This window comes from Rhagoletis pomonella, unplaced genomic scaffold (genome assembly GCF_013731165.1).
Source record: "Rhagoletis pomonella isolate Grant_MI unplaced genomic scaffold, Rhpom_1.0 Rhpom_scaffold_00013, whole genome shotgun sequence".
In the NCBI taxonomy this organism is placed as follows: domain Eukaryota; kingdom Metazoa; phylum Arthropoda; class Insecta; order Diptera; family Tephritidae; genus Rhagoletis; species Rhagoletis pomonella.
Window position 1 is genome coordinate 500,948 of NW_023458567.1, and position 14,412 is coordinate 515,359.

The 14,412-nt window shown below is 38.9% G+C and overlaps 2 protein-coding genes across 20 annotated transcripts in view; both read right to left on the bottom strand.

Annotated features, from left to right (window-relative positions):
• Positions 1-894: 894 nt before the first annotated feature.
• Positions 895-13,377, bottom strand: LOC118748426. Of its 3 annotated transcripts, none has more exons than XM_036482841.1 (2): positions 12,837-13,377; positions 895-2,492 (listed from the first exon to the last, which is right to left on the bottom strand). In XM_036482841.1, the coding sequence occupies exon 2, from the start codon at positions 2,465-2,467 to the stop codon at positions 1,079-1,081; it is 1,389 nt and encodes a 462-aa protein (XP_036338734.1). In that variant the 5' UTR covers positions 2,468-2,492; positions 12,837-13,377; the 3' UTR covers positions 895-1,078. The 3 variants fall into 3 exon arrangements, with proteins under 3 accessions (XP_036338734.1, XP_036338733.1, XP_036338732.1); XM_036482840.1 differs by lacking the exon at positions 12,837-13,377 and adding an exon at positions 3,594-4,243; XM_036482839.1 differs by lacking the exon at positions 12,837-13,377 and adding an exon at positions 2,689-3,550.
• The window catches only part of LOC118748419 (coiled-coil domain-containing protein CG32809), a 32,417-nt gene continuing 30,896 nt past the window's right edge, over positions 12,892-14,412 (bottom strand). For 16 of the 17 annotated variants that reach the window (XM_036482816.1, XM_036482828.1, XM_036482827.1 and 13 more), the window contains one exon: positions 12,892-14,387. In XM_036482816.1, the coding sequence (XP_036338709.1) occupies positions 13,404-14,387 (984 nt within the window). In that variant the 3' untranslated portion in view covers positions 12,892-13,403. The remainder of the gene's footprint in view (positions 14,388-14,412) is intronic. The other variant, XM_036482819.1, reaches the window with a different exon arrangement.

Genomic DNA, 14,412 nt, shown 5'->3' on the forward strand with positions numbered 1-14,412 from the left:
AGAAAAATTTCCATACGACACCACACGGGGTCCAGTTTCACATGTGGCCCATTGGCTGCTCTTACGCATAACTTAGTCATGGTTAGTGAGCACTTGTGCACCATTTACCAACAGAATATCAATACGTACAACGTGTATGTACATTAGGGTGGTGAACAAGAAAATATTCTTCTTATTTGGCGCTGTAACCGCCGAAGCGATTTTGGCCGAGTTCAACAAAGCGCGCCAGTCGTTTCTATTCTGTGCCAACTGACACCAATTGGAGATATTCGTGAAAATGGCATAGAGTTCCTGAAAATCAATATTTTCCGGTCGGAAAACTCTGTTTTTCTTCCGGAGGCTTCCAATAATACTACTCAATTGTTTACATTACCATTTTTTAATACATACTGACGATTTATGTTTGCATTTTTCGGGGTTTTTGAGAACCTATAAAAATCGATAGTATTAAAAAATGTTAATGTAAACTATTGGCTATTGGCTGAAGAGAAACAGAGTTTTCCGACCGCAAAATATTTATTTTCAAGAACTCTATGTCATTTCTTCGAATTTTCTTTTTGCCATATAAAATACATGGACAACTTTGAGCGACCTGTAAATATTTTTTGATTTAAAAAAAGAGGTGTCTACTTTTTCGGTATAGAACAATCCTATGTGAGAATCAAAATTCCGACTTAACTTTTTTTTTGGACCACCCTTATGTACATATGTATGTCTACAGTAGGAAACTACCCGCATAAAGTGCAACAAAGTGGAGGCAATTATAACTGTCCAAGTTAGCATAAAATTTAAATTTATCGAGAATTAGAATAAATTATCTTCAAACAGTACTACTGGCTCCCTCATGAACCCTATACCGTTTGAAATGTAGTATGTATATGAAAAGTCATTGGCTGTGTGAAAAATTATAAGTTTTACTATTTTATTTAGTTTTAAAATGCAAAAAATAACTGTAATCTTGTGTAGAAAACAGAACATTCAACAGAATTAACATCATTAACATTATAAACATTAAATTAAGTAAGCGTTTGTGTGTGACCACATCAAATTAGGCACCAGCGATCTCGCCGTCTGCCCCCTATTGGCTGGTTGTTAAAATTCTGTTTGAAAAGCTGAGACGTCGCTTCGTAGCATCCAATGCTCTTAAGTCAGTGTGTTCTTGTGCTTCTACGATCGGCAAGCACTCACCTTCAAGTATCGTGGTGTTCTCATCCAGCTCGCTGCAAGAGTTGTGTCCACTGTCAGGACTCGCATTTTCTATCGTTTTGGAGTTGGGCTCTGGGAGTTCCGGAGAAACTAGGGCTTCTGCTACTTCGTTGTTTTTATGTCGATTTGTTTTCGTACTTTTTCCGCCTGACTTCGATGTTTTTCTTTTCCGACGCACCGCACGTTGCCGACGCAAGTGGAAAAGACTGCTGTTTTGTTGTCGTTTCGAGCGGTGACCCCCTGCGATGGGTGAACGTACCTCTCGCTCATTAAAAAGTTGTGGCGTAGCCGCCATTTTAACAGGCAACGAACGCCTCCTTTTACGTATTGGCGCTTGATTTGGTTCCTCACTCCAAAACTCGCTCAAATCATTAGCGGGATCTTCCGCAGATCTATACGTGGGCGACATAACGGCGCGTTGATGATGATGGAATTGTTTCGCAAACTTAATAGGCTTCTTTTCCTTTCGTGTGCTCTCCAGAATAGCGTCTATCATACGTTCCAACGTTTGATCACCCATCCTGGAGGAACTCAGAGAAGCGGTGTCGTCTCGTACGCCATTCAACGATCGGCGCGTATTGCGCTGGCTTTGAAAGGTGGAATTTTCGGTACTGACTGCGTTTTGGGAACGTATTAGTGTATGATTGTACGAATGCTCCTCTGTTGGCAGATACCGCGGCTTGTCGAAATATGTGTCCGCAATCCCCAAGCCGCGTAACGCGAGTATGGGGCCGGGTACCGGGCCACATGGCGAGTATTCTACTTCGAGGGTGGGTAGCGTGGTAGCGTAGTTGGAGGGATTGTTGTGTGCTTTTCTACTGCTCACCAAGCTACGATTCGGTGTGTTGAGCTGGAAGGAAATTGGTTTTGGTGAAGTGTTGGGGCTGACGGTTTCATATGGAATGATATTGCTTAAGTCTTTGAGGCTATTTAGTCGACGTAATTGACGGCTACTTTCATGAACCTTGGTGGTAGAGTGAAGCGGAGTGGATGTTATTTGATTTAGGTCTTCAACCTGATTTTCCTTCTCCAGCCAGCTCTGCAAGCGACGCGAAAGGTAGAAATCTGAAGATTTACGTTTTAATCTTTGCCGTAAAGCAGAGGGTGTGCGTTTTTCATTGGAAGGGGTTTCCTGGGGTTCACTTAGTCTATCTGTAGAAACTGCGTCCACCGCTTTGAACTGCAAGTCGACAGTGTTCACTTTAGAGTCGGCTGGTTCTAAATACGAGAGCCGTGGCGCATTGACTGCCCACTTCAGCATGATGAGGAAAAGCGAGGTCAATTAACTGCAAAATACCAATTAATAAAAAGATTAATTAGTTAATAGAATATTAATTGATTTTTATCAGTTGAAATAAAAAATTACGGCATGTTTTGCTACAAAAAAAAAATATGCGCGCCACTCGGCCATTCGCCATTCGTCTCAAATTACTCTCGAGCCATAGGAGCCAAGTCGCATTGGCCGTCTTCTGTTTAATTTACCGCGTGCTTGTGGTAATTTGCAAATCTTTTGTGTTAGCTCGCTGTTATTCACAATGCTGGCAGCACGGCCAGCCAACTCAGCCAGCCGGAATTCCAGCTGCGCTATGAAAACGAATTCTGAATTGAATAAGCGCTGAGCCAAATATTAAGGCAATGGAGATCAGGTTTACAGATGATTGACTTCCTCGCGTTTCGCAAGGCAGCAGTCAGTCTGTCGGCGCATGCGTTGGTATGCGAAAAATCTGAGAATGTGCTGTTTCTTATGCTCTGTTTGGCTTTATGCGAAGGCATTAAAATTTGCGCGCATCAAAAACCGGTACAGATCGAAGAAACAGGAATATTTGAATAAAATTAAACGTGTTGCGCGCTGTGCGTTTGCAAATTTTTTCTGCAGCTCATGGTCCTTTTATTTTGTTGCTTTAACCCCCTGGCTCCTCGAATTTAGCAATGCGGCTGCTGCTGGTCTTTCGTCCTTAGAAACGCGCGCGCTATTTTCGTACGTTTTGTTCCATTTACGCGTAGAGTGGTCTTAAGTGGTACTTGAGTAGCGAATGCGGCTTTATTACAGTGCGCCGGCAAGTGGTTGTTCAGGCTGTGAGGTCGCGCATGCGCATTTGCAGTTTACCCGATTCAATTGGATTCACGTTGATCGATTTCAACTAAAGCTTTTTGGCGAATTTCACAGATTTTAAGTGCACTTAAATGGCATTTAAACAATTCAGAAGTAATTAGAATATGTTGAGTGCTTGTGCATGATTTCCTGCACAGAGTATGTACATACTTGCTAATGGCGGCAACTGGTTAGCAGGAATTTAATTTTATTACAGTTAAAAAGTTCATACACATGCATGGTGGAATTCACAAATCTAGGAAGAAAATAAATTTTCACAATTTTTTTCTTTTACCTTTAAAGCACTTTTATAAATAAATATCGTCTCATGGATCTGTTATGGCACAAATTTTTCTATTCTTATTTATTCTTCTTTTTTTTTGGTATGATTTGGAAACACGTCAAGGCGCGTTTTCAACTTTTTTTTTACTTTCAAAATAATACGTCCGTTCAGCACTGTGCACAAAACTTGAATGTCAGCTGGCGTGTTTGGCGCATAGCAGCACAGCTCCCGTTCTGATTACTTTAGTCACCACCTTTTCAGACACTTCTTGTCAAGAGAGCACAAAGGTATTCGCTTAACAGGAACCATGCATTTTTGTATACATAAATACATATAAGAACAATTTGTGTATTGAGCTGAGGGTTGAAAATGTAGAGTTGGGAACAAATGTTTGGAGAGCTGCTCGGTTAGTTAATTTCGGCTTATTGATAAGACTTGGAATGTGGGAACAGTTTGTTGATAAATTATACAAAGTTTTTATTTGAAATCGCTAGCAATGTCTCCATATGGAGAGATTAGTTTTAGGAGCTTTCCCCTGACTTGTTAGGGGTGAATTAGAAGTAATTTCAGGTGTTTCGCATTTTGTGTTTTAACAACTCCCAAGGGCGTCTTAAAAAATGCATAACAAATATTTAGGGTTGCTCAATTCCATGCGGCATCTAGTCAATTTGTGACGAACTTACAGATACAGATGTATTTATGTATATACAGTGGTATCTGGCTGGAGTGAACGCCCGATGCTACGAACACCTCGAAAGAGTGAACATGAAAATTTTTCTTATGAGCACTCTATAGAGTCAACAATTTTGAGTCTTTGTAGAGTGAACAAAATTTAAAACCAATTCATTCCAAATTCAAAACTGTAACGAAAAACTTAATAACAAAAAGGATAATCCCTTCGCCAGGCCGATCCCGTAAATCCCCGTATAAGGGGTAAGGTAACTCGGAGATTCGGCACTAGTGAAGTGGGAAGACTGTCTGAAGACTTGTAACTTCCCCTCTGGTGTGAGCAAGCTTTGGTCAACCGTGAGGTCATTGTCCAATCCGACGAAGCATGATGACAGAGTTGAAATATCTTTTGGCGACCACGCTTCGTCCGACCCGAGCGATGCGCGAGCTATTTTAGCCGACAGTTCATGCTGCATCCTCCGGCGGACAAAGCCAAACGAAGAGTGACCAGAAGGCTGCAGAAACTGCCAACACCAAGTGCGCCTCTTTTTTTCAGCAGCGACGAGGAAAGGATAGCCATCGGGAAGGCGAAAGTCTCCAAAGCAATTGAACCCGACGGAGTGGACTATCTAACCAAGGTCCTCAACCTGTCTATGGCCACTCTCATCGTACCAGACATCTTGAAAACGGGGAGAGTGGTTCCACTGCTTAAACCGGGGAAATCGTCCAACAAAGGAGTCTTCTCGCCCGATAGCTCTCCTTTCCTCGGTTGCGAAGGCACTAGAGACCCTTCTACTCCCGCACTACACAAATTACTCAACCCCAGCGAAGCATCAACATGGTTTCCGTAAAGTGCACAGCAAAACAACAGCACTTGACGCCATAAACAGCCAGATAACTGGTGGCCTTAACCGAAACCCCCCCTGTGAGAGTACTATTCAAGTAACGCTACTAGAAGACAAACGGTGGGCGGCGAATTACCTGAGTGGTCGAAACTCATCAGTGATCTTTAGAGATAAATCGAGCAAACCTTGGAAAATAAAACAGGGAGTTCAACAGAGTGGTGTCCTTTCCCACTACTGTTCTACTTTTACATTTCTAAGCTCCCTCAACCACCAGAGGTAGTCTCGATTGTCTCTTATGCTGACGATTGCTCAATAATGGTTATCTCGCCGAGCTTTCTCGCTTCACGGAGCCTAACCCTCTCCCCTACAAAATCCTCAGCAACGCTTTTCACCACTTGGACGAAGGAGGTCAGACTGCAACTGGGTAGTCTCGTCGAAGACGAACCAATTCCGACGTTGAATAATCCGTAGGTCCTCAGAGTAACCTTCGAAGGTCTGCTCTCCTTCTCGGCGCATGCAACCGCAATTGTCAATAAAGTACAAAGCCCCAACAAAGTCCTCAAGTCGCTAGCCGGCAGCACCTGCGGCAAACAAAGAAACGTTGTTGGCTACGTACAAGGCAATTGGCCGGCCGGTTCTGAACTATGCAGCGCCTGTGTGGTTACCAGGGACTAGTAGGACGCAGTGGATGAAGCTGCAGACCTGCCAAAACACGGCACTCAGACAGCGACAGGATTCCTTCTGATGTTGCCGCAACATCATCTGCGCGACGAGGCACATATGCTCCCGATTAAGGAGCAAAACACAATGCTCTGCAAGCAATTCCTAGTAGGGTGTTATCGTGTTAGCACCCAAACAGACATCTGATTGCGGAAGAACCCTCGCCACGGCAATCAGAAGGCATCTATATGAACTGACGGACGAAGTCCGGGGTTCATAAAACTATCTCTGAACCCAACAACTTACCGACAGGCCTTGAACGAAATGCAAAGAGAGCCAGTCCCGAGTTATATAGACTCTCGACCTGTAAATGCCGTTCTGGGCACGCAACCACCTGACGTGGACGGGACAGAGCTTCGTCTGCCTCGGGAGACTCGGATTACATAGCCCAACTTCGTTTGGGCTACTGCAGCAGGTTGAACTTATACCTGAACAGAATAAATGCAGATGTGCCAAATGAATTCCCGTCATTCGGAGAGACGCTCCATGACGCTCTCTTCGCATTCCCACTGAACCCCACCCTGCTAATGTGTCTGGCCTTATGGACAGAGCCCATCGAGGCTTCGCGCTTCCTGGGTCCACCGCTATAGAGCTTGACGACAACGATACAACAACAACAGGAAACATGTGTTGGCATTAGCTGTGGGAAAAGACGACACTTCAGAGTTCTTAAAAATTTAACTTTAAAAGACGCACTGCGCAACAAAATTGGTTTTAAAGAACAAAAAACTCAATCGGGATATAGTGAATAATCTATGAACTGGTCTTGCATTAATTAGTTCACTCGACCCAGACAGCACTGTATTTGTACAATACCAAAAGATTTCTCTTGGAAGCAAATAATCATCTGCAATTTCCACGCATACTCTGCATCGATGGGGAACTACAATCACAATTGCTTAATATTAACCGAACGAACGAACATCTGCTCAATCGCTGCTCACAATTCATTAAATTTGATTTCATTGACATGGGACTCCTCGTCTGCGCATTCGTTGGACCTTCTTTTCTCACTTTCGCCTTCTTGCCATTCTACTTATTTGTCTTTGATTGCGGCAGCCATACATACATATGTACATACGTACGCTTAGCGTATGCTTTCTCCTGGCTGGCCACCTTTCCTTTCTTGCCGCTCTTTACCTTTCTTTGTGTAAACATTGCAGAATTCTTTCGCACATTACTTCACGTTTAATCATGTTCTTTTTTTTTTTCTTCTCGCTGCGGCTTTATCAAATCATGTCATTGTATGTGTTGTTGTTTTTTGTGTTGTGATAAATTGCCCAATTGTTATGAAATTTATTGGAAAGAGGCTTGAGAGCGCTCCAGTATGCGTCGAGGTAATATCGATGCCCTAATTTATCTTCTGCCACAAACAAAGATCTGGGTTTCTGCGGTGGCTGACCATCCTAGCAATGCGGAAAATTGTCACGTTCCTTAAGCGCCAAGGTGAGAAAGAAAATCACAAATAAAAAAGGCGAATTGTGCTGGCGGCAGCTGGTGGGAAAATTCGTTTTTTTTTTGTGGAAAATTGTAGACTAACATTCGCGAACTTTTTTACACAACCAAACTGTGTCAAATAAATATTCACCAAATGTACGATTTCATTCATTTAATTTATTATGAAGAAAAATGTTAAATACTTGCATCATTTAGTTAATTTCACATATGTTTAGTGCTCTTAGCCAAATACATATATGTACATACATACTTCTGGGATAATTTTAGATCTTGGCAAGTGACCCCACCGATTACTCGGAGCTCACTACTTGAAGCTGTTGTATTGTTTCCAAAAGAAATCAATGAAGAAATTTGTGATTGAACGAATTACAACACATGTAGCGAATTTAGTGAGCTGGCTCGAATATTCAGTGCGGCCAATAGCAAGAAACTTACTTATACCTATACATACATATGTGAGTACGCATTTGCTTGATTTTTTTATTTATTTTTTAATTAATTCTGAAGATTTAATGACGTAGAGACTGCTGAATGGAATGGTGTGTGTGTATTTTGGGTAGGGCTAATGTGTTATTAACTATCTGTATATTGTTTCTATGATTAGCTATCGATTTACTCATAGTAGCTTAAGTTATGCTTTGATTCGACGCGATTATGTGATTAGCGACGGCAGCAGCTTAATTAGAAAATGGCTGGAGCAACATGTTGAAAGAGGGAAAAACTGGAAATCTCATGAAATCCGATTAAAAGTATTTATGTATGTACATATGTACGTTTGACGAGCGCATGCAACCATTTTCCACTTAGCTTTCATTGCTAAATTAGTTTGCCGCTACACTTGCCGTTTAATTTATGTAAGTTAATAATAATCGAAAATTTAATTTTTATTTTGTATCTGCGTTCATAAGGATTCTAAATATTTCATTTAAATATCCATTTGGTTCTTCATTGGTTTGTTTGAATGTGTGTGTAATGTACATAAAACTATCAGTCTCACTTTCCTTGCCAATTTAACAAAATTTTTATTTATTTTTATTTTTTTATTTTTTTTTTTATCCAGTAACATACACAACTGGCGTGACATTTTGCTTCAATATGATAATTTACGGGTTTCGTTTTAATTTACTTTATTATTTCTGGTTAACTTATGGGGGCACTAATTCCACGTACATTTTGGAGCTGCACGCACACCTGCCCTTGCAGCAATGCTGTGGATATCTCCTCTTGGCGTTCGTTGCAAGTAAGTGTTTGATAAATTGGGCTTTGGTGCAAGTAGCACGTTTAGGTTCTTCTTTCTAGGCTTTCCCATCAATTATTGATTTAATTTAATCGTTTGCTTTTTAATTATACTTAGTACATATGTACACATACATACATACATATGGTATGGATAGATATCAATTCTATAGGAATATGTGCACTGATGCGTGTATAGTTTGACTATTGGTTAACTAACCGAAGCACACAAGCATGCACATACGTACGTACGCAAACATTTATCATTTAAGAACATTCAACAGAAAACAGATGCTTAAGTATGTATGCATACATATACATATGTCTGACTGTGTCTTTACATATACATGGTACGTACATATGTATGTAGTTTTTAAAAAGTCCAACTCTTTGCAATAAAAAAATCATCTTTTGAAATTCGAGTGCATCACAACAAATAACATTTCATACTCGCACATACATACATACATACATATGTAGTATGTATATATGTATGTACATCTATCGGTCAAATGAATTCGATTTGTATTTTCACTATTAAGTACATACTTGTTATTATACAAATTTTAATCGGGGACTTGTAGGACCATTCCATTCTCTATTAAGTATGTGTGTATGTGAGTGCAAATAATTCAATTTAAATATTCAACCATTTATAGCTATCGACTTTAAAATATTAACTAAATAACAACTAGGCAAAACTTAGCCTTCTAAATTTCATTTAAGCAGATACTATATGTTTTCGTTCCGATTTCGATTTCGATTTCGATTCATTGTGAGCCTTAGCCCCGGACTAACACATTCTAATCATATGCACATATGAAATACATACATACATACAAATGCCTTTATGGACATAAATTCATATACATATATTGGACTGATTAAAAGAAATCGTACTATTTTATTCAAAATGCCTTGTGAAACATTTTCAAGAGTGTGAAAAAAGATGTCTGTCAAAAATTCGGCCCTTAATACTAAGACTTAGAGGTCACTCATTGCGAATTTCTATTTTCCATTTCGATGACATAGGAACCATTTCTTTATTTTAATTTTGAAATTTTATACCTCGTTTTTAAGCCAACGTATCGGAGTGTATATGTAATGTATGTATATATTTTTTTAATTCTTATTTTAATTTTGTAATTTAATTTTTTTAATTTATCGTTAAATAAAAAATTAAAATTAGACTTTGTTGTGTTTGTTTTCCATTTTTCCTAATAAAATAATCGTGGAAGAAAGCTCAATAAAAAAATTAAAAAAAAAGTTAAATATAAAATTAGCAAGAAAAACTCTTTGATGTTTAGTAGCAAGTTTAACATTTTCCCGAAAATTGGAAAAAAACGCAAAATTTATCATAGCTTCGACCTGAACCTAGACCAAACCACAACCAACAACCACATGATCAAGGGAATTGCAGCGGAATAGCTGCGTATGATTGTAGTTGGCTTAGCATGTGAAATAGTGAAAATAAGCAATAAGAATTAACAAGGCGAACTTAGCACAGCGCGTAGGCAGCTGGCTGAGTCAGTGGGATCGTCGGTTCGAATCCTACTGAAAGAAGTCTGATGAGGAAATGTGGTGATTTCCGAAATAGCTATCACTTCTACCATTTTTTCAATTATTGTTGCTTTTCCACAATAAATTTGCATTAAAAAACGGCCTCGAGTTCAATAAAAATGTTTGAATATAATTGTTATAAGGCCATAAAATAACAACAAAAAAAAACCAAAAAAAGTAGTGAATTAATGTAAGAAATCATAACAAACTTTTTTTCTGCATTCAATTTCCTTCAATGTTGGCTTAAAACAAGGGGTAATGAAGAAGTTCCAAAAAGAGAAGTTAAAAAAATCGTGTGTTATTAAGATCGAAAATAGAAATTCACGATGAGCGATTACTAAATCTTAATATTAAAGGCTTTTGACAAGCACAAGGTATATCAAACAATCAAACAGGTAGTAGGATTAAAGCAAAAAAATATTTACGTGCATTTTGTTGTTGCTTCTGGTATCTAAAGTGTAAAAAAATTATATACTTTTTTAAATATCGTAGATTGCCATGTGAAATATGAACACAAATAAAAAGAAAATAAAAGTTGGCGCGACTTTTTTCTTCATAAATTTGTTTAATTCCAGAAGCGTCAATTCTTTCTTTGCAGTTCCCAATAATCGTAGTTTATGCTCCTGAGTTAAGCAAATGTTTCAAAGATTGGTTTTAAATGCTTTTTTTTTTAATTCACATGCAAACAAATTTTGCCTATTAAGAACTTTTGTAAAAAGAATTAACAATATTTGACAGTTTAGAGATCAAATAATTTGAAAAAATCAAAAACTGTATAAAAAGCTTTGGACAAGCGTCTTTTTTCATTGTCTCGAAAATATTTCACAAGGTATTTTTAAAACCAAAAACTATCGATTTGTTTGAACCAGTCGAATATACGTGCATACAGTGGCGCTCACGTAAATAGCACACTTTTATTTTTTTGATACAAAATTCACTGTTTTACGTGATACATTTTTCGTAAATTTCTTATAGAAGCATAGTAAATTCTATAAAATAAACCATATACTAAGTCAAAGTCTAAAGCTCTGTGCGCAATTCAGAAAAACTTAGAAAATTAAGAAAAAAGATGTTATACAAATTTTAAAACTTTTTTCAAAATTTTTAGAAACTTATTGGGTATGCAGTAGGGACCGAGAACAAAAGGTATGAACTAAACTTCAAAACCAAAACCAAAATGAGACCAAAACTGCCGAGAACGTTCTCAAAGGGAATTGTATAAGAATAAAAAAGCCCTGTGGAACGTTTCCAAAGAGAACAAAATAAATCTTCTCTGAACTATTCGCGAAGAATGAAAGCGAAAGCTCAATTTTTCACATAGTGTTCATTAGTTTGAAATGAAACGAAAGACTTAAGACACGAACTTTTCTTGCACAAAAAATGAAAAATTGTTCTATAAATAGACAGTTCGCCCTAATAATAAACGATCGGGAAGTTGAAATGAATCAGGCTTCCTCTGGCTTAGAATGAATAATCCTGGCTCTCACTGAAAAGATTTTTCATCCTAAACGCAGACTTGCATTTATTACCATTTATTACGTTAAGTTCTCAAAACGTTTGTTCTCGTTTTGTTTTCTAGCAAAACGTTCCCCAGACTTTTGTTCCGACTTGGTTCTCCTTGAAAACGTCCTCGATACTTTCGTTGTCATTCAGTTCTTCGTGAAAATGTTCCCGACAGTTTTGCTCGCATATAGAAATAGATTTTATTCAAAAGTTATTGGAAGAAATTCGCAAAACCTACGACAAAAGAAAACTTCTGAAAAATCAAAGAAATTTTTCAGTATTTCCAAACCTGCAATTTATGGTACTAAAATTGAATGTGCTACAGAACTGCATACTCAATAAGTTTCTAAAAAATTCTGAATAAAAAGTTGAACACTTTGATGATTTTTTTTTTGAAATTTTTTTTTAATTTTTGTGAATTGTGCATAAAGTTTTAGAATTTCACCTTCATCTACTGTTTACGGTATAGAATCGACTATATATTTTTATATAATTAACTGAAAAAGTACCACGCAAAACATTGTGAATATTGTAAAAAATAAAAGTGCGCTATTTATTTGAGCGCCAATATATAATCCAAATACTGCGTATGTACATATGTATGTATATCATATCATTTTCATAAGTATTACATACATATGTATATCAAAATCAATTTGTGGGTGTGTATGTGTAGCTACACAGTTCTATATCTAAAGCCTTACGGAATAATGTATCCTAGACTACGAGTACAATAGCTTATACGCTAAAGTTAAGACAAATAAATATGCATACTATTTCACACCGGTGTCCATACATATATATTTATATAAATACGTGTGTGTAACTTTGTGCATGTATCTGTATACTTGTGGTAAGTGTGATCAAATGTTATGGGTTTTATAAAAACCCTGCAGGAAAATACCTACTGCCCACTAACATTACTATGCAGTTCCGTTCCCAGTCCTAAGGGTTATGCAATAGAAGGTGAACTGATAGATACTCTCTGGAGCATACCTGTACATAATTTCGAATGTAAGCGTCTTTCCTGCAGGGAATGTGTTGCAGATTTACTAAGATTCAAGTGCTTAATGTTTGTTGATCGTTAACGAGTCTATTACAAATACGTGTGGAATTAAAAGAGTACAATCCAATAATTAAAACAAACATTTCAATGCTTATCCGTACATGTGTACATACATACATACATACATACATACATTTTTTTCACATACTTGTGTAGTATGTATGTATGTATGTACGACTTTTATAGTCAATAGATTACTTTTGTGTGATTTGCCTGGTTTTCTAATCTCAACTCCAATTAGTAAATTTACGGATTTTTCTTTGTTAATTCAGCTTTTCGCCCTGCAACTAAGCCGCCATTACTCATTAGCGTTTCTAAATTATTTTTGCGAATAAGTCCGACTTAGAATACTTCACTGCCTGTGTTGCAAGGTGTTCACATCCTAATACATACAAACATATATTTATCGCTTATTACTTATACATATCAATTACTAAGTACTAGCGACATCTATTGTCCTATATGTATTTTCTGTTACTGCCTCACATCAACGGTCGGTCGGTCATTCCTGTTCGCTTTTAAAAGTAGTCAGAATCGTTGCTTAATTGATTTCTATTCCTCTTTCTCATTCGCTTTGCGGTGCAGTATGTATGTGGATTTCTTTCAGAGTTGTTATAGCAACGTTTGCCAGTTGCCGGTGGCCAGCGGTAAGCGTGTTCCAAGTAACACTTGTGCTCCAGTGCGTCGAGCTTGTTTGTGCCTTTTATGCTTTACTCAAATGTCGATCTCTGTTTCCTGCCATTCCACCATTATTACTGGCTTATGTTAGAGTATCTCTGTCTCGTAAAGCTGCTTGGTAGTAGCGCCACCGCTACCCCCTACACTATTGCCACTCTTCTCGTTGCCACCGCCGCCACCGCCTGAGTTTCCCTTCACATCCGGAATGCCAGCGATGTTATTGACTAACTGCATTGTCTTATTATTCTTATCCGGTGCTGGTATGACATTGTCTTGCACTTCCGATTTCTCCCCTGCATTGGCGATGCTAAAACTAATCTTTTGCTGCAAGTTGGATTCGCTGCCAGTCTTCTGTAGTTGAGCGTTACTTTCAGCGGCGCCAATTTCAACTCCAGAAATCTTGGTCATCTGCTGCAAGCGTTGATATTGCTCCTGAAGGAGTTTTTGTTTTTTCAGCAACTCCTGGTGGCGCATTTCCAAAGCCACCTGCCGTTGGACATGATCGTTGGCTGATTCGTTGCCGCTGGAATTGCCACTGCCACTGCCACCACCGCTATCCGACTTGTTGCCCAAGACGTCAGATTCGCATACAGTTGGCAATTGTTGTGGCACATTGGGGTTGGTGGGACTGGCTAATGGACTGCGTGAGCTGGTGCGCGGTGGTGGCGGCGGCGGTATGCGTTTGTTGCTCACTTTTGTAATTAGTTCGGCGGTGCGTTCGGGAACTGGTGGCTTAGTTGTGGAGGCGCGTACATTCTGTGGTGGCGACATGTCCGTGTCTGAGCCGCTGGGGTAGGAATGGAGTCGACGAAGACTGCCAACATTAGTGTGCATCATCAGCGAGGCAGCAACTGCCGGATTGGCCAAGTTTGTATTAGCGATATTGTGGTTAAGCTTATGAGGCAAAGTATTAACCATACCAGTGACCATGGCAGGAATCGGTTGCGATTGTATTGGAATGGTGTTTGTGTCAGTAGTTTGGATGTATAGGCGTGCTTGGGATATTTGTGTGGTGACTGTGCTTTGTACAGCTTGTGAGCTTTCATCAGATGTCGAGTCGTCAGGGCGTGCCTAGTGAGGAGCGATTGACATTTGG

Excerpts from the sequence above, each read along its gene's own strand:
- LOC118748426 (XM_036482841.1), bottom strand. The coding sequence starts at position 2,467 with ATGCTGAAGTGGGCAGTCAATGCGCCACGGCTCTCGTATTTAGAACCA.